This window comes from Salvelinus namaycush, chromosome 3 (genome assembly GCF_016432855.1).
Source record: "Salvelinus namaycush isolate Seneca chromosome 3, SaNama_1.0, whole genome shotgun sequence".
In the NCBI taxonomy this organism is placed as follows: domain Eukaryota; kingdom Metazoa; phylum Chordata; class Actinopteri; order Salmoniformes; family Salmonidae; genus Salvelinus; species Salvelinus namaycush.
The window spans coordinates 23,305,994-23,327,425 of NC_052309.1; the positions used below are offsets into that span (position 1 = coordinate 23,305,994).

Consider the following 21,432-nt stretch of genomic DNA (forward strand, 5'->3'; position numbering starts at 1 on the left):
CATGCATCTCTATTGAGACTTGTTACGCTCACTTGTTGTGAAGTACTTTATGGGTGGTACTAGATAATTGTGTTATAGATATATTACTGTGTTTGCAAATATTGAACAAGGCTTCTTGCCATTCCATTGCTTAGGTATTTCTCCTCTAGTCCATATTCCAAGATGCATGAAATGTGCTATTGACTCTCCAAATGTATCTCAATGTAACTTTTTTTCTACACCTGAACACTAAGTGGAAAACTGCAGGACTGACATACACCTGGACTGGCCCAATTTGGAGGCAATCACACATCAATGTACATCAATGTACCACTATGGCATGATTTCTGTATTGTCTTCACAGTTTAAGAGCCATTAAAAACAACAAAGATTAAGACTGGGGAAAAGGTTCCTCATTTACTGGGTAAATGCCTGGTCTGTGGTCTCAGTCTGTTGTTACTTGACATGCTGGACTTGCACTTTCGTGGTTTTGAGTTACACACTCAATTCTCCAAACGTGAATAATTCATTTCATGCCATCATTTCCTATATTAATGGCCTAACCCACTTCATTAGTCCCTGTTGAATTGATCTGATATTCAACCTCTAGGTCATGTAGTGTACATGTAATCTCATCTATACGTTCTGGTGCTGATATGTAATGCATGCCAATATTGGCAAGATTGCTTGTAGTGTCAGATTTCTCGAAAGTATCACCCCCTACCATTAACACACTGCAGTATCGCTCCACATCGATGATGTGACTATTTCCTGTAATGCAGGATGGATAGAATAAGAACTGATCTCCCCCAGGGATACAGGGAATAATGGAGGGAGAAAAGGTCAATTAGAAACACATGAAAGTCAGCAGAGCAGAGAACTTCTGACTGAAATGTGGTGCTAGTAGTTGTGCTAGTAGGCTTTAGACAAAATTATCACAAACACAATAACACTGTACTGTAAATGAAACACGAACTGCATGCAACCTTTTGAATTTTCGTATCATCAGATTGTGTAGAATTATGAATCAACTCCAGGTATACACCATCGTATGAAACATTTTTGCAGTTCTTTAGAACCTATCCAAAATACATTTGCTTTTCAAAGTTAAATTGAGGGCGCTGATCCAAAAATGTTTCCCCTTGAAAATACAAAAAACTGGTATAGTTATTACTTCAAAAATTCTGGCGCTTTTACCCAAGCAATCAATACAAATTAGCGAACACTCAAGCTTAAATCTTGTTTATAACCTAATTGTGTTTTGAAATGTGCAGGCATGACAATTTTGGGTATGTAATTGTAATAGGACACCGTGCTGGGTACTGATTGCACCCAATCATGATTTTTTCCCCCCCTGTCATTTAGGATTGACAACACTGTTAGTTAGCCCTGATGTTTTTGAAATTGTGTTAAGTTTCCTATTCCAACATACTGATATTTTGTTTTACTTCATTGCAAAGACTCAATTAAAAAGGGCACTGGTAAACTGAGTAGGCTTACATATTTATTTCCAATGTACATTATTCAATGTACAAACATCTTTCAATGATTTTGCCTAGTTACTTGGCTTGATAACCCTTTGACCACTAAAATCAAAATAAAATGAGTAGTTCCGCTTCTCCTTGAACAGTCTCATCAATATCCAGAACACAACTTTGATTTAATGCTGCCACCAAGTGGAGCTATATGATAAAAGTCTATTGGTTGTCAGCTGCTGAGCAGTTGTAAAGTAGGATCATCATAGTATCATCAACTCCCTCCCTCTCTCTACCGCACCTGCTGTCTCGACCTCTGAATGCTCGGCTACGAAAAGCCAACTGACATTTACTCTTGAGGTGCTGACCTGTTGCACCCTCTACAACCACTGTGATTATTATTTGACCCTGCTGGTCATCTATGAACATCTTGAAGAACGATCTGACCTTAATGGCCATGTACTCTTATAATCATCACTGGGCACAGCCAGGAGAGGACTGGCCAACCCTCAAACCCTGGTTCCTCTCTAGGTTTCTTCCTAGGTTCCAGCTTTTCTAGGGAGTTTTTCCTAGCCACCAGGATTCTAGATTTGCATTGCTTGCTCTTTGGAGGTTTAGGCTGGGTTCTGTATAAGCACTTTGTGACATCTGCTGATGTAAAAAAGGCTTTAAAAAACAATGTTATTGATTGATAGGATAGTAAAACCCTACGAAGACAATAGATAAAATCTACAATTAGAGAACATAAAAGCGTAATGGTAAAACACTTCTACAAAATGTAGGCTGTAATTCAATCGTAATGGTCTAATTTAGATGTCCAGCTTGGTCACTACAGCTGCGGTGGCTATAAGGTGACAATAATGCATTCTCCTCCCCTCAGCAAGCCCATGTCCTATAAAAACAGATCAATTTAACATACCCCATTAAGTTAGGATGACAGCTTGTCAGTATTGAACACCACAGTTCTTATTTCAACATGTCCCTGTTCCTCCTTATACAGCTGACACTTCTTGCACTCATTATTGCTGGAATAATGATTTATTCTAGGAAAAACTGAGTTATTTCACATATTTGTACAACATGTATGCTACTGCTTTAGTTAAATACTGATCTACACATTGCTCTTATTACATGGATGGATGTGCTTCTGTACACCACCAGGTGGCAATCGAGCTCTGTAAACGGTTAATCTGTTCTAGTACATCAATCGTCAGGCAATAAACAAGTTTTACTCTGTGTAGAAACTCCTATTTCCTCTTGGAGAACATCCTACCGATGAAAACAGGCTGCTACCAGAACTCTCCTATCCCATACTGAACAAAAAAACATCAACATCCACACATTTGCACAAAAAAAGAGAGAAGTTTATTAATCTGTCAATATACATATATTGTTTGATTATTTTGTCAATTATAATCACGTTTTGTAACATTTTAGGTTTGTTATACTTTGGGGATATTTATAGTTGTAGACCTACTGTAAATTCATGCATGTACTGTAACTATGTCCTGTAAATTGGCATACAATACAGTCTATGACTTAGCCTGTGGTTGTTCTGTAAATAGTGGATAAGATCTGTCCTCAAAAACAATATTCTCTAAAACATAATATTTTGTACATTAATTGGGTGCAGTGACTTTTCCTTCATCCATACTCTGGTTAACCCTTGAGCAATTATTTTGAGTCCTATCATACTGCATTCGTTTGCACAGCCAGACAACTTTAAGTGGTTTCAAGGATTAATCAAAAAACCTAAGATTGATTAAATGTAGGGTATAAACCCCTTATTAATACACACCTGCTAGTGTAGTGTAGTAATTTAGACTTGATCCCTGAGTTTTATTTACAACCTGAGTATTGTTACATGCACACAATAACGCGATTATTGTTGATAGATTAATAAAATAGTTTGATTAAAACATGTACATGCTTTGCAAGAAGATAGATTTCCCTAATAATCCTGTTTACATGGACAAATCTGAAATCAAGCTAACTGATGGCACTCTGATGAATGCAGAAAATAGCCAATCAAAATAAACGTTCTACCACAGCAAATCAAATCAAATTTATTTATATAGCCCTTCGTACATCAGCTGATATCTCAAAGTGCTGTACAGAAACCCAGCCTAAAACCCCAAACAGCAAGCAATGCAGGTGTAGAAGCAAACATGTTCTTTTTGGGAAGCATATTTGATTCTGAATCGGACATATAAAGTTAAGTGAAAACGACTTCTACTACTCATACATTCAGCTGTTCTGAACACACTCCACTAGCACTAAAGAGGGAGGTTTGCTCAGCTCGTACTAGCACATGCGCAGAACAAAAACGCTGGATCGCCGATTAAGGTGTTTACATGTCCTAATAATTCGAAAGATTGCTCAGAAAACCAGGTGTTTTATTCGGTGTATGCTTACTTCAATTTTGACTTTACGCCGATTAAGACAAGCAGAGTAATGTGTTTACATGACTATTGCATAATCTGCCTGCTGCCATAATCCATTTATTATCGAATTATTAGTGTGCATGTAAATGTACTTATTGAAAATCTGCCTGCCTCAGCTCTCATTACCTGTACATGAGTGACTTTCCTAAACTTCACATCCTCATTGCCTTTTAAGCGAGTCCCAGTCCAAACCAGCTGGAGTAGGGATAACCTTTTCCCTTAACATGCTGCTCAACAAGGGCTGTTTCCTCTCATGCATAGAGGGTACTTAAAATTCATGCCTTCCTCCTGGTATAATCATAACTGCGGAATATGGTTGTATTTGCCTTACACTCATTAATAGACACGTTTGATCTCAGATGTCTCAATGTACAGCCTCAGTAAGATGCTTCGTGAAAACCTTTCATAGCATTTTGACGCTAAAACGATTGATCTGGGAGTGTGGTAAAGTTCAGTGAATTCCACCTGACATCATCTCCCAAGTCACCACTTTCTCTTGCAGTTTCAATTAATATCAAAACCTTTTTGATCAAATTAAACTATTAAAAAGCATATATTTTTCAGGAGATAGATATGAAGCTGCTACCACTGCATTTCTCTCTGGACATTGCTGTAAGCAGCAGGCATGATAACAGGTTTCTACTGCACAGCATACAGTGGCATGCAAAAGTTTTTTTGTGGGTTTGTATCATTTGATTTACACAACATGCCTACCACGTTGAAGACCCAAATATTTTTTCTTGTGAAACAACCAAGAAATAAGACACAAAAAAACAGAAAACTTTAGCGTGCATAACTATTCACCCCCCCAAAGTCAATACTTTGTAGAGCCACCTTTTGCAGCAATTACAGCTGCAAGTATCTTGGGGTATGTCTCTATAAGCTTGGCACATCTAGCCACTGGAATTTTTGTCCATTCTTCAAGGCAAAACTGCTCCAGCTCCTTCAAGTTGGATGGGTTCCGCTGGTGTACAGCAATCTTTAAGGTCATAACACAGATTCTCAATTGGATTGAGGTCTGGGCTTTGACTAGGCCATTCCAAGACATATGGTTTCCCCTAGCAGTATGCTTAAGGTCATGTCCTGCTGGAAGGTGATCCTCCGTCCCAGTCACAAATCTCTGGAAGACTGAAAGAGGTTTCCCTAAAGAATTTCCCTGTATTTAGCGCCATCCATCGTTCCTTCAATTCTGACCAGTTTCCCAGTACCTGCCAATGAAAAACATTGTCCTTGGGGTGATGAGAGGTGTTGGGTTTGTGCCAGACATAGCATTTTCCTTGATTGCCAAATAGCTACATTTTAGTCTCATCTGACCAGAGTACCTTCTCCATATGTTTGGGGAGTCTCCCACATGCCTTTTGGCGAACACTAAACTTGTTTGCTTATTCTTTTCTTTAAGCAATGGATTTTTTCCTGGCCACTCTTCCGTAAAGCCCAGCTCTGTGGAGAGTATGGCTTAAAGTGGTCCTATGGACAGATACTCCAATCTCTTTGTTGCCTCTGATTAATGCCCGCCTTGCCTGGTCCATGAGTTTTGGTGGGCAGCTCTCTCTTGGCAGGTTTGTTGCGGTGCCATATTCTTTCCATTTTTTAATAATGGATTTAATGGTGCTCCATGGGATGTTCAAAGTTTCAGATTTTTTTATAACCTAACCCTGATCTGTACTTCTCCACAACTTTGTACCTGACCTGTTGGAGTACTCCGTCTTCATGGCGCCCCTTGCTTAGTGGTGTTGCAGACTCTGGGGCCTTTCAGGACAGGTGTATATATACTGAGATCATGTGACACTTAAATTCATTTCACTTCAATTTGGACTATTTTGTGTATGTACATTACATGAAATCCAAATAAATATCAATTTAAACTACAGGTTGTACTAAAACAAAATAGGAAAAACACCAAGGGGGATGAATACTTTTGCAAGGCACTATGATATCATGCAACTCGATGGAGTCTTTGACTGACCCAAACCTCTATCCGTCTAAGGCAAGCTACTCTACCTGGCAAGGGGCCATCAAAAGTTTCAAACAAAGCAGCACCTTCACCTGCAATTTCTCTAAGGAGTTTAGTTTATTAGGATTAATATTAGCTACTGCACGTGCAGCAGCTACTCTTCCTGGGATCCACAAAACATGCACATTATAGAACAGTTGTGAGAAAATAATACAAATTGGAATTCATCTCATGTAAGTGTGCATTCCTGTTAAATCCATAAGAACCACTTTTCCTGCTGTGGTTTCCATATATAGTGCGATAGTACTTCAATCATCAATACTTAATTCAAGCACATTTTATTTCTCAGCTGAATAGACAAATCAAATTCAAAATAACATTACTGTATGTCACTGCTCCACATTTAATTCTAAATCAACATACATTTTCTTACAGTATATAAAACAGCAAAAATGCTTCATAATACATTTCAAAGGGGCCATAGAGTGCAAATCTCTATGTACATTTGTATGTATGTACAACTGTCCTGCTTCTCTCACATCCCACTATTTGAACTGGTTATCGATGAGGGTGCCTTTCATCTTGGTTGTCTTTGCCTCCAGTTCAGCCTGTTGATAGAAATACTTTTTTAAATTGTATATTAAAAAAAGCCCAGTGCAGTCAAAATTATATTTTCCCTGTGATTTGAATCATATTGTACAACAGCTGATGAAACTAACACTGTAAAGTCTAAACAAATTTAATGCGTGTTATTTCCTGATAATACAATATACACAGGACCTTCTAATCAGCAGGTTTTGCATGGGTGGAGTTTTGGCTTGGCTGGTGACATCACCAGGCGGTATACGCTTTATTATAAACTGGGCGGTTTGAGCCCTGAATGCTGATTGGCCGTGGTATATTACGGGTACAACAAAACATTTATTTGTACTGCTCTAATTACGTTTGTAATCCGTTAATAAAAGCAATAAGGCACCTCGGGGGTTTGTGATATGGCCAATATACCACGGCTAATGGCGGTATCCAGGCACTCCGCGTTGCGCCGTGCTTAAGAACAGCCCGTAGCTGTGGTATATTGGCCATATACCACACCCCCTCGGGTCTTAGTGCTTAAATAAACCATTAACAAAAAAGTTCAGAATCTCTGCCAAGCTATTTGTTTATTTTTTACGATTTTAATGGAAAACTATAACAGTAGGGTACAAAAATGTTACCCAGAAATGATTTGATGGTGACATAAGTTGCATTGGGCCTGTAGGGATTTTGAAAGGAACACGTAATATTTGAGCAATTATTTGTATATATATATATTTTTTAAGGACACTGCTTAGAAAAGGTTAGAATGGCTTTGAATTTTCTGGGTTCGCGCCCAGGCTCTGTCGCACCCGGCCGCGACCGGGAGGTCCGTGGGGCGACGCACAATTGGCCTAGCGTCGTCCGGGTTAGGGAGGGTTTGGCCGGTAGGGATATCCTTGTCTCATCGCGCTCCAGCGACTGTGGCGGGCCGGGCGCAGTGCGCGCTAACCGAGGGGGCCAGGCAGGTGCACAGTGTTTCCTCCGACACATTGGTGCAGCTGGCTTCCGGGTTGGAGGCGCGCTGTGTTAAGAAGCAGTGCCGCTTGGTTGGGTTGTGCTTCGGAGGACGCATGGCTTTCGACCTTCGTCTCTCCCGAGCCCGTACGGGAGTTGTAGCGATTGGATACCACGAAAATTGGGGAGAAAAATCGTAAAAAAAAAAAAAAGAGGCTTTGAATTGCTTCTTACCTTATCATAATCCAAAAAACATCCATTGACAGGACGTGAAGAAGATTTGTATGGCTAATGTTTCTGCTATTGTTGTCAACTTTGAATAAGAACCAAATTGTGATACAGGAAGTTTCGCGAGGGCACACACCAGGCTAGTTGGGTTAAAAAAAAAAGGTCTGATTTGGAGTGTTCTAAAAAGTATATTTTATTTGTGGATTTCTATTCATTTGCTACTGCTGGTATGTAGAGTGCATTCAGAAAGTATTCAGACCCCTTCACTTTTTCCACTTTGATTCGTTACAGCCCTAATCAAAAATGGACAAAAAAATTATAATTCCCCCTCAATCCACACACTACCCTATAATGACAAGGCAAAAACTGATTCAGAAATGTTTGCAAATGTATAATATATCAAACCGTAAATATCACATGTACATAAGTATTCAGATCCTTTACTCAGTACTTTGTTGAAGGACCTTAGGCAGTGATTACAGCCTTGAGTCTTGTTGGGTATGACGCGACAAGCTTGGCACATCTGTATTTGGGGAGTTTCTCCCATTCTTCTCTGCAGATCCTCTCAAGCTCTGTCAGGTTGGATGGGGAGTATCGCTGCACAGCTATTTTCAGGTCTCTCCAGAGATGTTCGATCGGGTTCAAGTCCGGGCTCTGGCTGGGCCACTCAAGGACATTCAGAGACTTGTCCCGAAGCTACTCCTGCGTTGTCTTGACTGTGTGCTTAGGGTTGTTGTCCTGTTGGAATGTGAATCTTCGCCCCAGTCTGAGGTCCTGAGCAGGATTTCATCAAGGATCTCTCTGTACTTTGCGCCAATCATATTTCCCTCAAACCTGACTAGTCTCACAGTCCCTGCCGCTGAAAATCACCCCCACAGCATGATGTTGCCACCACCATGTTCCACCGTAGGGATGGTGCCAGGTTTCCTCCAGACGTGACGCTTGGCATTCAGGTCAAAGAGCTCAATATTGGTTTCATCAGACCAATCTTGTTTCAGGTGCCTTTTGCCAAACGTCAAGCGGGCTGTCAGGTGCGTTTTACTTTGGAGTGGCTTCTGTCTGGCCACTCTACCATAAAGGCCTTATTGGTGGAGTGCTGCAGAGATGGTTGTCCTTCTGGAAGGTTCTCCCATCTCCACAGAGGAACTCTGGAGCTGTCAGCGTTATCATCGGGTTCTTGTTCACCCTCCTGAACAAGGCCCTTCTCCCCAGATTGCTCAGTTTGGCCGGGCGGCCAGCTCTAGGAAGAGTCATGGTGGTTCCAAACTTCTTCCATTTAAGAATGATGGAGGCCACTGTTCTTGGGGACCTTCAATGCTGCAGACATTTTTTGGTACCCTTCCCCAGATCTGTGCCTCGACGCAATCCTGTCTCGGAGCTCTACGGACAATTCCTTTGACCTCATTGCTTGGGTTTTACTCTGACATGCACTGTCCACTGTGGGACCTTATATAGACAGGTGTGTGCCTTTCCAAATCATGTCCAATCAATTGAATTTTCCACAGGTGGACTCCAATCAAGTTGTAGAAACATCTCAAGGATGATCAATGGAAACAGGATGCACCTGAGCTTTTTCGAGTCTCATAGTAAAGGGTCTGAATACTTATGTAAATACGTTGTTTTTTTTTAACAAACCTGTTTTCACTTTGTCATTATGGGGTATTGTGTAGATTGATGAGTAACACTTTTTATTTATAATCCATTTTAGAATAAGGCTGTAACGTAACAAAATGTAGAAAAAGTCAAGGGGTCTGAATAGTTTCCGAATGCACTGTATGTAATTGATATTTGGCACTAGTTGCAGGTTGAAATGTTACATGTATACCTTAAGTGGATGACCAATACATAACAGTTGTATGGTTGTGTACACTGGGTAACTGAGTCAGAAATCCTATTAAGATCACACACTGGGATCAGGATAAAGCTCAAACACTTGACAGGAATGGAATTGGAATCCTCACCAGCTCTTGTAGTCTCTTCTTGCTCATCCCCTTCCTTTCCAACTGCTTCTCAATCACTTTAGCATTCTGGGCATACGAGTCAGCAATTTCTCTCTGAAGATGAAACAAACAATAATATGTATTGTATAATCATCTCTACTGTTTCTGAGCACATGTTCATCCAGCAACATAATTTTAGGGTTGGGAAAATTACTTGCATATAATCTTCAGGCTGAAGATTTAATTAAACAATTCAAAATGTAATCTTCAACACAAACACAAGAAACACCATAACTGCAAACCTACCGCCTCAATTTCCTCTTCCTCCTCATCAACGGTAGACACGGTGACAGAGCTGAATTTCCCCATGTCTTTGGTCCTTTTTGTCATCATTACCTGGTATAAGGATGAATTTAAAAAAAACTCTAAACGCAAGGAAAGGAACATTTGTATCTGATTTTTCCTCATTTCCCTATAGCTGTTGGGCTATTAATGCAGCCTGGGAACATAAATGGGATTTCATGTCCTTTTTGTCTGCTCAGAAATACTGACTGACAGCACAATGGACAAATTTTACACACTAAGCCTTTACACTTTTCGGACCAATCATGTAATAAAAAAGCAATTACTGGGCCTCCCGAGTAGCGCAGCGATCTAAGGTACTGCATTGCAGTGCTAGAAGCGTTACTACAGACCCGGGTTCATTCCCAACCGGCCGTGGCCTGGGACTCCCATAGGATGGCCCACAATTGGCCCAGTGTCGTCCGGGTTAGGGTAGGGCTTGGCTGGGGATGCTTTACTTGGCTTGTCGCGCACTAGCGACTCTGTGGCGGGACGGGTGCCAGCAGGCTGACCCTGGTCGCTGGTTGGGCAGTTTTTTCTCCGACACATTGGTGCGGCTGGCTTCCGGGTTAAGCTGGTGGGTGTTAAGGAGCGCGGTTAGGCGGGTCATGTTTCGGAGGACGCATGACTCCACCTTCGCTTCTCCGGAATCTGTTGGGGAGTTGCAGCAATGAGACAAGATCGAAATTGGGAAGAAAATAAAAAAATATACTATTACTGTGTAATGAATGCAAATTATTAGTTTAACTACAAAACTGAAAATCTGAGGAAACGTGTCACATACCCTGACTTTTTTAGGAGCCTCTGGCTTTTGACTGTAGACACTGGTATTCCCAATCCCAAGGCCAAACTTGACAACAGCTCCATCAACGATGAATGTAACTGGAGTATTCTTCATTTGGTGTTGATAGAAAAGAAGTAGGCCACACCTGTTCAGAAAGACACAGAACAAAAGAAGACAGGTCAGCCAGTCCATTTTGAAATGTAACATTTGTATTCTTTTCTGTTCACTTGAGTTTACTCTTCCATTTTCTTAAAGTTTTTTGTGTTATATTTATAATTGTGGCTGAGAACTGAGGAGCGGTTCATAGAGGCTTTGGATGAGGACCAAAGAGCAGGAGAGAAGAAAAGGTTACATAAAATGTAACTGAACAATAGTTATAAATAATTTTACAGCATATAACAATTATATTAGTCTCAAAGTTGATTACGAGTAGGCTATTTGGCCTACAGTTCAACTGTGAGACCTAAAAATCAAACTTACTTTCCACATTTCTTGCGATACTGCCTTTCAATCCCCTCTGCCCTGTGATGAAAAAAACAATACCAATCTGCATACGTTTCATATTTTGGGCATTTTTTCAGTAACACATTTACCAACTGAAATTAAGTTGCCAAATACCACAAAGCAATTTTCACATTTGAGATCAAACTGATGAATAATGATAGATGGGTGGTGTGGAAGGCTCATCAGCATGATATTTAGATAGTAGACCAAGATGAGCAGTGAATTTCTTAGTACCTTTTTATGTAAACATTCTCATCGTCTTCTACATTACAGAACTTATGTGCATGTTTGGCAGCATCTATTACTCTTGCTTTGTCTCGTGGCCGCATCGGTAGTTTCTCCAGTTGACAGTCTGTAAAATCAAGGGGAAATAACATGATGGCATGTCAGTTTCGTGTCCTAATACAACATTTGACAAGTCTGCAAAAACAGGCTGTATTTTCTCTAAGGTAGCTCAATATTGTGAAACCATAAGTTTCCATAAGTTCTCTATGGTTAAACAAGACAATATAAAAAGCCTGAAACAACATTCTTATTCACCTCCACTTTATAGCTGGGCAATAGGCATCCTAAATAACCCGACACATTGTCTGCTTATTCAATACTAACGGGAAATAACATTACACCCTGTAAACAGCGCGTGATACTGATGGTTTGAGGTCAAAGAAAATAGATGCACTAAAGGCTGTGGTGTGATGAAATACTTGAAAGCTTTCTCCTGTCTAGGTAATTGACTGTGAAAATCCGCAATGTAACTTCCCTGACTCTTATCAGCCTGTGTAACACATTGGCCGAGGTAGCTACTGTTGGCTAGTGCTAAGTTAACATTTGTGGTGGTGGTGGTAGCAGCTAAGTTACCTAGCTACCTACCTACCTAGGGCCACGTTTACCCGGAAAGCTAGCTAGCGCTCTCTCTATGACATGTTATTCTTGATTAACTAGCTAGCTATAGATCAAATACAGAACTTCCTATACACATTTTGAATACTAGAGCTAGCCAACGTTTGCTAACTACTATGGCTAGCTAGATAACTGCTAACTAGTTAGCTACTCACCGAGAACCAACACCATTTGCCCGCACAGACAATAATAAACATGAAGAGGCTTTTCTCCGTCATCGTATTCTTCTCGATCTCGGGTGTCTGAACAAACAACACTTCGTGAGACGACTTTCGGCATTGTTCCTAAAGTTAGCTACTTGAAATTGAGCAAACGGGGTAAGCAAAAAGTCAATAGACAAAAAACGTTTTGCTTTATCTAAAAAAAAAAAAAAAAAACGTTTTGCTTTATATGCTGCTAGCTTGTCGATTAATGATTACGTAGACATTAGTACGTCATATAAAAGCATATATAAGGCGTATATAAAACGTTTATTGTCCAGCACTCCCGATAGGTGGCGGTGTTGAAGTAAAAATAACAACATTTTTATTTTTTATCGCTTTGGTAATATTTTCACAAGTACGTGGTACATTTTCACAACTTTTAGTATAAAACTCCAAACTGGTCACACTTGTAACGCAGCCAGTCTTTCATTCAAAATCTGTCATTCATTTGGATTGTAAACACCTCTCACCACACAACAATTGATTCAACATAAGTTTATTGTGAAATGTAATGAATGGTTTTGGTGATTAAACCAATACACAACATAATGTGTTTCCTTAGAAGTGCTGAAATATGCTAGTACTGTAAATTACACATTCTTCAAATTGTTTTAACCAGGCAAATCAGTTAAGAACAAATTCTTATTTACAATGATGGCCTACCCAGCCAAACCTGGACGACACTGGGCCAATTGTGCACTGTCCTATGGGACTCCCAATCATAGCCAGATGTGATACAGGCTGGATTCAAACCAGGTACTGTAGTGATGCCTCTTGCACTGAGATGCAGTGCCTTTGACCACTGCGCCACTCAGGAGCCCATTAGTCAATACACTTACATTGCCCAACAAAATTGACAGTAAATCTATAATTTCCATAATATCTATTCAATGTGTCATCAAAGGTGTGATCAATGAAAACAGTCTCTACAATCATTCATGAGAAAAAAACATACTTTTCCAGATGTAATTGCAACATAGGTGTACTGTCTGTAATCAAATGTAAGAAAATATATGAAACAAATGAAATTAATGAAAATAAAACATAACATTTAACACGCATTAATTTTCATCAAGCCTGTCTTGAGCATTTGGCCATAAATTCTCATCCACATCACAGGGAATGTCTTCCTTGTTCACACACCGCAGGAAAAACCTTTTGGCATGACAAATCCAAGCTTGACATTGGTCTGCAATGATGTCATCGCATGCCTCATCCATGGCCAGGAGGGTGGAACCACAACATCTTCCTACCAGACCATTTTCAGAGATAGCTGCACACATGGAGATGTTTCCCCCACGTTGTCCAGGCACTTTGACGGTTACACATTGGTCGATGAGGTTCCGCCCATGGCACCGAGTTTTGGCAGGGTTGAAGCCTGCTTCATCAACAAAGATATACTTGTGATGGTTCACAGCAGTATCAAGCACCATCACCCTCTAAAGATATATTTTGGTTAGTTATTTTTACAGTATAGTTCTAATAGGATATTGTGAGGTAGCATGAACATCAAATAGTAACAGTAATACAGTATATAGTGCTGTACCTGAACATAATCGGCCCGCAGTTGTTTCACCTGGTTGTTGTTTCTCTCAAAAGGCGAGGAGTCATCATGCCAGGTAGTCCTGAGGCATGGTCCTAGGGCTCAGGTCCTCTGAGAGAGAGAAAGAGAGAGAGAGATAAAGAAAAAGAGAATTAGAGAGAGCATACTTAAATTCACACAGGACACCGGATAAAACAGGAGAAATACTCCAGATATAACAGACTGACCCTAGCCCCCCGGCACATACAGTAAACTACTGCAGCATAAATACTGGAGGATGAGACAGGAGAGGTTAGTACAAAACTGTTTTGTGTGCCCTCAGGCCCATACTCCACTACCACATATCTACAACGAAAAATCCATGTGTACGTGTGTATAGTGCGTATGTTATCGTGTGTGCATGCATGTGTCTGTGCCTGTTTGTTACTTCACAGTCCCCGCTGTTCCATAAGGTGTGTTTTTATCAGACAGAGGGACCACAATGGAAATAAGTCTCAGACTTTATTGTGATATCTTCGATGATTTTACTAATGTGCATGTAAGGCTTTTTCACGTTTTATGTGTGCTTGGTTTTTTAGTTTTTTTAATGGTCGATTTAATAAACTCAACTAAAAAATGGAGCTCAGATACCAGCCAATTTAAAAAATATATATATACTGTATATATACTCTATATGGTGACCAATTGTAGTTACCACTGTGAAATCAATTAGCAACAATGAGTAGTCATTATGTATGGTTATCATACATGTAATTTAGATGTTTATACTTTACAAACACAAACACATTTTATTTCTGTAGTTTTCAAAATCCATATACAGTTTAAGCCGGAAGTTTACATACACTTAGGTTCAAATCAAATCAAATCATATTTTATTTGTCACATACACATGGTTAGCAGATGTTAATACGAGTGTAGCGAAATGCTTGTGCTTCTAGTTCCGACAATGCAGTAATAACCAACGAGTAATCTAACCTAACAATTCCACAACTACTACCTTATACACACAAGTGTAAAGGGATACAGAATATGTACATAAAGATATATGAATGAGTGATGGTACAGAACGGCATAGGCAAGATGCAGTAGATGGTATCGAGTACAGTATATACATATGAGATGAGTAATGTAGGGTATGTAAACATAAAAGTGCATAGTTTAAAGTGGCTAGTGATACATGTATTACATAAAGATGGCAAGATGCAGTAGATGATATAGAGTACAGTATATACATATACATTATATTAAGTGGCATTGTTTAAAGTGGCTAGTGATACATTTTTGATCAATTTCCATAAATTTCCATTATTAAAGTGAACTGGAGTTGAGTCAGTATGTTGGCAGCAGCCACTCGATGTTAGTGGTGGCTGTTAAACAGTCTGATGGCCTTGAGATAGAAGCTGTTTTTCAGTCTCTCGGTCCCTGCTTTGATGCACCTGTACTGACCTCGCCTTCTGGATGATAGCGGGGTGAACAGGCAGTGGCTAGGGTGGTTGTTGTCCTTGATGATCTTTATGGCCTTCCTGTGACATCGGGTGGTGTAGGTGTCCTGGAGGGCAGGTAGTTTGCCCCCAGTGATGCGTTGTGCAGACCTCACTACCCTCTGGAGAGCCTTACGGTTGTGGGCGGAGCAGTTGCCGTACCAGGCGGTGATACAGCCCGACAGGATGCTCTCGATTGTGCATCTGTAGAAGTTTGTGAGTGCTTTTGGTGATGAGCCAAATTTCTTCAGCCTCCTGAGGTTGAAGAGGCGCTGCTGCGCCTTCTTCACAACGCTGTCTGTGTGGGTGGACCAATTCAGTTTGTCTGTGATGTGTACGCCGAGGAACTTAAAACTTACTACCCTCTCCACTACTGTCCCGTGGATAGGGGGGTGCTCCCTCAGCTGTTTCCTGAAGTCCACAATCATCTCCTATGTTTTGTTGACGTTGAGTGTGAGGTTATCTTCCTGACACCACACTCCGAGGGCCTTCACCTCCTCCCTATAGCCCGTCTCGTCGTTGTTGGTAATCAAGCCTACCACTGTAGTGTCGTCTGCAAACTTGATGATTGAGTTGGAGGTGTGCATGGCCACGCAGTCGTGGGTGAACAGGGAGTACAGGAGAGGGCTCAGAACGCACCCTTGTGGGGCCCCAGTGTTGAGGATCAGCGGGGTGGAGATGTTGTTACCTACCCTCACCACCTGGGGGCGGCACGTCAGGAAGTCCAGGACCCAGTTGCACAGGGCGGGGTCGAGACCCAGGGTCTCGAGCTTGATGACGAGTTTGGAGGGTACTATGGTGTTAAATGCTGAGCTGTAGTCAATGAACAGTATTCTCACATAGGTATTCCTCTTGTCCAGATGGGTTAGGGCAGTGTGCAGTGTGGTTGCGATTGCGTCGTCTGTGGACCTATTGGGGCGGTAAGCAAATTGGAGTGGGTCTAGGGTGTCAGGTAGGGGGGAGGTGATATGGTCCTTGACTAGTCTCTCAAAGCACTTCATGATGACGGAAGTGAGTGCTACGGGGCGGTAGTCGTTTAGCTCAGTTACCTTAGCTTTCTTGGGAACAGGAACAATGGTGGCCCTCTTGAAGCATGTGGGAACAGCAGACTGGGATAAGGATTGATTGAATATGTCCGTAAACACACCAGCCAGCTGGTCTGCGCATGCTCTGAGGATGCGGCTGGGGATGCCGTCTGGGCCTGCAGCCTTGCGAGGGTTAACACGTTTAAATGTTTTACTCACTTCGGCTGCAGTGAAGGAGAGTCCGCAGGTTTTGGTAGCGGGCCGTATTGTCCTCAAAGCGAGCAAAGAAGTTATTTAGTCCCTCTGGGAGCAAGACATCCTGGTCCGCGACGGGGCTGGTTTTCTTTTTGTAATCCGTGATTGACTGTAGACCCTGCCACATACCTCTTGTGTCTGAGCCGTTGAATTGCAACTCTACTTTGTCTCTATACTGACGCTTAGCTTGTTTGATTGCCTTGCAGAGGGAATAGCTACACTGTTTGTATTCGGTCATGTTTCCGGTCACCTTGCCCTGGTTAAAAGCAGTGGTTCGTGCTTTCAGTTTCGGCAAATGCTGCCATCAATCCACGGTTTCTGGTTTGGGAATGTTTTAAATGTTGTTGTGGGTATGACATCGCCGATGCACTTTCTAATGAACTCACTCACCGAATCAGCGTATTCGTCAATGTTGTTGTTGGACGCAATGCGGAACATATCCCAATCCACGTGATCGAAGCAGTCTTGAAGCGTGGAATCAGATTGGTCGGACCAGCGTTGAACAGACATGAGTGCGGGAGCGTCTTGTTTTAGTTTCTGTCTGTAGGCTGGAAGCAACAAAATGGAGTCGTGGTCAGCTTATCCGAAAGGAGAGCGGGGGAGGGCCTTATATGCGTCGCGGAAGTCAGAATAACAATGATCCAGGGTTTTACCAGCCCTGGTTGCGCAATCGATATGCTGATAGAATTTAGGGAGTCTTGTTTTCAGATTAGCCTTGTTAAAATCCCCAGCTACAATGAATGCAGCCTCAGGATATGTGGTTTCCAGTTTACATAGAGTCAAATAAAGTTTGTTCAGGGCCATCGATGTGTCTGCTTGGGGGGAATATATACGGCTGTGATTATAATCGAAGAGAATTCCCTTGGTAGATAATGCGGTCGACATTTGATTGTGAGGAATTCTAAATCATGTGAGCAGAAGGATTTGAGTTCCTGTATGTTGTTATGATCACACCACATCTCGTTAATCATAAGGCATTGGATTCATTAAAACTCAATTAGCAACCACTCCACAAATTTCTTGCTAACAAACTATAGTTTTGGCAAGTCAGTTAGGACATCTACTTTGTGCATGACACAAGTAATTTTTTCAACAATTGTTTACAGACAGATTATTTCACTGTATCACAATTCCAGTGGGTCAGAAGTTTACATACGCTAAGTTGACTGTGCCTTTAAACAGCTTGGAACATTCCAGAAAAGTATGTCATTGTCACGCACTGACCTTAGAGATCCTTTTATTTCTCTATTTGGTTAGGTCAGGGTGTGATTAGGGTGGGCATTCTAGTTTTTCGTTTCTATGTTGGCCTGGTATGCTTCCCAATCAGAGTCTATCGTTGTCTCTCATTGGGGATCATATTTAGGCAGCCTTTTCCCACCTGTTTTTTGTGGGATCTTGTTTTTGTGTTGTGCCTGTGACCACTGCATTTACTTCACGTTTCGTTTGTTCTGTATTGTTTTTGATGAGTTTCATTTGTTAAAACATGTGGAACTCTACGCACGCTGCGCCTTGGTCCATTTATTCCAATGATCGTGACAGTCATGGCTTTAGAAGCTTCTGATAGGCTAATTGACATCATTTGAGTCAATTGGAGGTGTACGTGTGGATGTATTTCAAGGCCTACCTTCAAACTCAGTGCCTCTTTGCTTGACATCATGGGAAAATCAAAAGAAATCATCCCAAGACCGCAGAAAAAAATTGTGGACCTCCACAAGTCTGGTTCATTATTGGGAGCAATTTCCAAACGCCTGAAGGTACCACGTTCATCTGTACAAACAATAGTACACAAGTATAAACACCATGGGACCACGCAGCCGTCATACCGCTCAGGAAGGAGACGCGTTCTGTCTCCTAGAGATGAACGTACTTTGGTGCGAAAAGTGCATATCAATCCCAGAACAACAGCAAAGGACCTTCTGAAGATGCTAGAGGAAACAGGTAAAAAAAGTATCTATATCCACAGTAAAACGAGTCCTATATCGGCATAACCTGAAAGGCCGCTCAGCAAGGAAGAAGCCACTGCTCCAAAACAGCCATAAAAAAGCCAGACTACGGTTTGCAACTGCACATGGGGACAAAGATTGTACTTTTTGGAGAAATTTCCTCTGGTCTGATGAAACAAAAATAGAACTGCTTGACCATAATGACCACTGTTATGTTTGAAGGAAAAATAGGGAGGCTTGCATGCCGAAGAACACCATCCCAACCGTGAAGCACGGGGGTGGCAGCATCATGTTGTGGAGGTGCTTTGCTGCAGGAGGGACTGGTGCACTTCACAAAATAGATGGCATCATGAGGCGGGAAAATTATGTGGATATATTGAAGCAACATCTCAAGACATCAGTCAGGAAGTTAAAGCTTGGTCGCAAATGGATCTTCCAAATGGACAATGACCCCAAGCATACTTCCAAAGTTGTGGCAAAATGGCTTAAGGACAACAAAGTCAAGGTATTGGAGTGGCCATCACAAAGCCCTGACCTCAATCCTATAGAAAATGTGGGCAGAACTGAAAAGCATGTGCGAGCAAGGAGGCCTACAAACCTGACTCAGTTACACCAGCTCTGTCAGGAGGAATGGGCCAAAATTCACCCAACTTATTGTGGGAAGCTTGTGGAAGGCTACCCGAAACGTTTGACCTAAGTTAAACAATCTAAAGGCAATGCTACCAATTACTAATTGAGTGTATGTAAACTTCTGACCCATTGGGAATGTGATGAAAGAAATAAAAGCTGAAATGAATCATTCTCTCTACAATTATTCTGACATTTCACATTCTTAAAATAAAGTGGTGATCCTAACTGACCTAGGACAGGGACTTTTTACTAGGATTAAATGTCAGGAATTGTGAAGAACTGAGTTTATGTATGTATGTATGTATGTATGTATTTGGCTAAGGTGTGTGTAAACTTCCGACTTCAACTGTATATAGTGGACAAACCAGTTTAAAATCTATAGGTTTACCAAACGGTTAAGGGATTAACCATTAAGTGCAGTTGATTTCATTGATGGTGAAATGTATTTCAACAAATAAGAATAGAATCATATGAAAAGTATTGTGAGCATTGCATTGTGAAAGTCGATTACTTTATATGTGTAACGCTCGTCCTCCTCCTCGTCTGAGGATGAGCAAGGATCGGACCAATATGCAGCGTGGGTTGAATACATAATGATTTATTTGCGAAAGATGAACACGAAGAACACTTGACAAAATACAAAATAACAAAACGACGTGAACAGACCTGTACTTGAGAACATAAAACAAGAACGCACGAACAGGAACGTATACACGAACGAACGAAACAGTCCCGTGTGGCACAAACACTGACACAAGAACATTCACCCACAAACAAACAGTGAGAACAGCCTACCTTAATATGGTTCTCAATCAGAGGAAACGTAAAACACCTGCCCCTGATTGAGAACCATATCAGGCTAATTGAAAATGAACCCAACATAGAAACACATAACATAGAATGCCCACCCAGCTCACGTCCTGACCAACTAAACAAAGACAAAACAAAGGAAATAAGGTCAGGAACGTGACAATATGAAAGGTATTTCTAGATGAAACCCTGATTAGGTTTGGTGAAAAATCAAGGCTAAGGGTGGCTGCTTTGAACAATCTCAAATAAAAAATATATTTTGATTTATTTAACACTTTTTGGGTTATTACATGATTCCATTTGTGTTATTCTACAATGTATAAAATAGTAAACATAAAGAAAAACCCTTGAATGAGTAGGTGTGTTGAAACTTTTGACTGGTACTGTACATATGAAATGAGTAAATAAGTATGTAAACATTATTAAAAAGTGACTAGTGTCCCATTATTAATGTGACCAGTGATTCCATGTCTATGTATATCCTTTTGGCCTTCCTGTGACATTGGGTGCTCTAGGTGTCCTGGAGGGCAGGCAGTGAGCCCCCGGTGATGCGTTGGGCAGACTGGACCACCCTCTGGAGAGCCCTGCTGTTGCGGGCGGTGCAGTTCCCGTACCAGGCCGTGATACAGCCCAACAGGATGTTCTCAATTGTGCATCTGTAAAAGTTTGTGAGGGTCTTCGGGGCCAAGGCAAATTTCTTCAGCCTCCTGAGGATGAAGAGGCGCTGTTGCGTCACCTTCACCACACTGTTTGTGTGGGTGGACCATTTTAATTGAAAATGTGCTTAAAGTTGTGATGATTTGTTTTGAGTTTTGTGCTAAGAGTTGTGAAATTTGACAACATACTTCTGAAAATTGTACCTTGTACCAAAGTGATAAAAACAAATTTTGTAATAAAGCAGGTAAAAAGTAGAGAAATACAAAATCCCTGTAAATCCCTTTTGAAAAAACTGTTAAATCTGAAACTGGATGTCACTCTGTGGCAGAAATTCAGTCTTTTTTATGATTGATGAGACACCGCTCCTCATCCAGACAATAAATTATACTATTGACTCAATATGAGATGCTCCTGTTATCTCATGCAGTGTACAGTACCAGGTAGGTAGTCAAGAGATCACCAGCTATTGTTGTATTGTTTTCTGACACATTGGCAGAGTAATTATATGAGTGGATGTTCAGCCAATGCAATGTGTGTGTGTGTGTGTGTGTGTGTGTATCTGTGTGTTTGAGAGAGAAAGAGTGAGTGAGTAAGAGAGAGAGAGAGAGAGAGAGAGAGAGAGAGAGTGTATGTACTGTATGTGCTCTGCACTGCACGCATTTAACTGCAAGTGGTTATATGTTTGAGAGACCTGACAGTGGAGCCTCAGGCTTGCTTGCGATCACTTGGATCAGGACTACAGCAAGAGATGCCTCTCGTTATGGCTCCTATAATGCACCCTTTATGCATCCTCATTTATATTTCT

General features: G+C 41.1%; 2 protein-coding genes across 2 annotated transcripts in view; one reads left to right on the top strand and one right to left on the bottom strand.

Annotated features, from left to right (window-relative positions):
* Positions 1-6,173: 6,173 nt before the first annotated feature.
* Positions 6,174-12,446, bottom strand: steep1 (STING1 ER exit protein 1). Its single transcript, XM_038988879.1, has 7 exons — positions 12,236-12,446; positions 11,415-11,532; positions 11,157-11,198; positions 10,677-10,821; positions 9,857-9,946; positions 9,572-9,664; positions 6,174-6,460 (listed from the first exon to the last, which is right to left on the bottom strand). The coding sequence occupies exons 1-7, from the start codon at positions 12,357-12,359 to the stop codon at positions 6,398-6,400; spliced, it is 675 nt and encodes a 224-aa protein (XP_038844807.1). The 5' UTR covers positions 12,360-12,446; the 3' UTR covers positions 6,174-6,397.
* A 1,000-nt stretch (positions 12,447-13,446) lies between these two features.
* The window catches only part of LOC120043686 (relaxin receptor 2-like), a 35,829-nt gene continuing 27,843 nt past the window's right edge, over positions 13,447-21,432 (top strand). The window contains exon 1 of the mRNA XM_038988239.1: positions 13,447-13,738. Within this exon, the coding sequence (XP_038844167.1) occupies positions 13,447-13,738 (292 nt within the window). The remainder of the gene's footprint in view (positions 13,739-21,432) is intronic.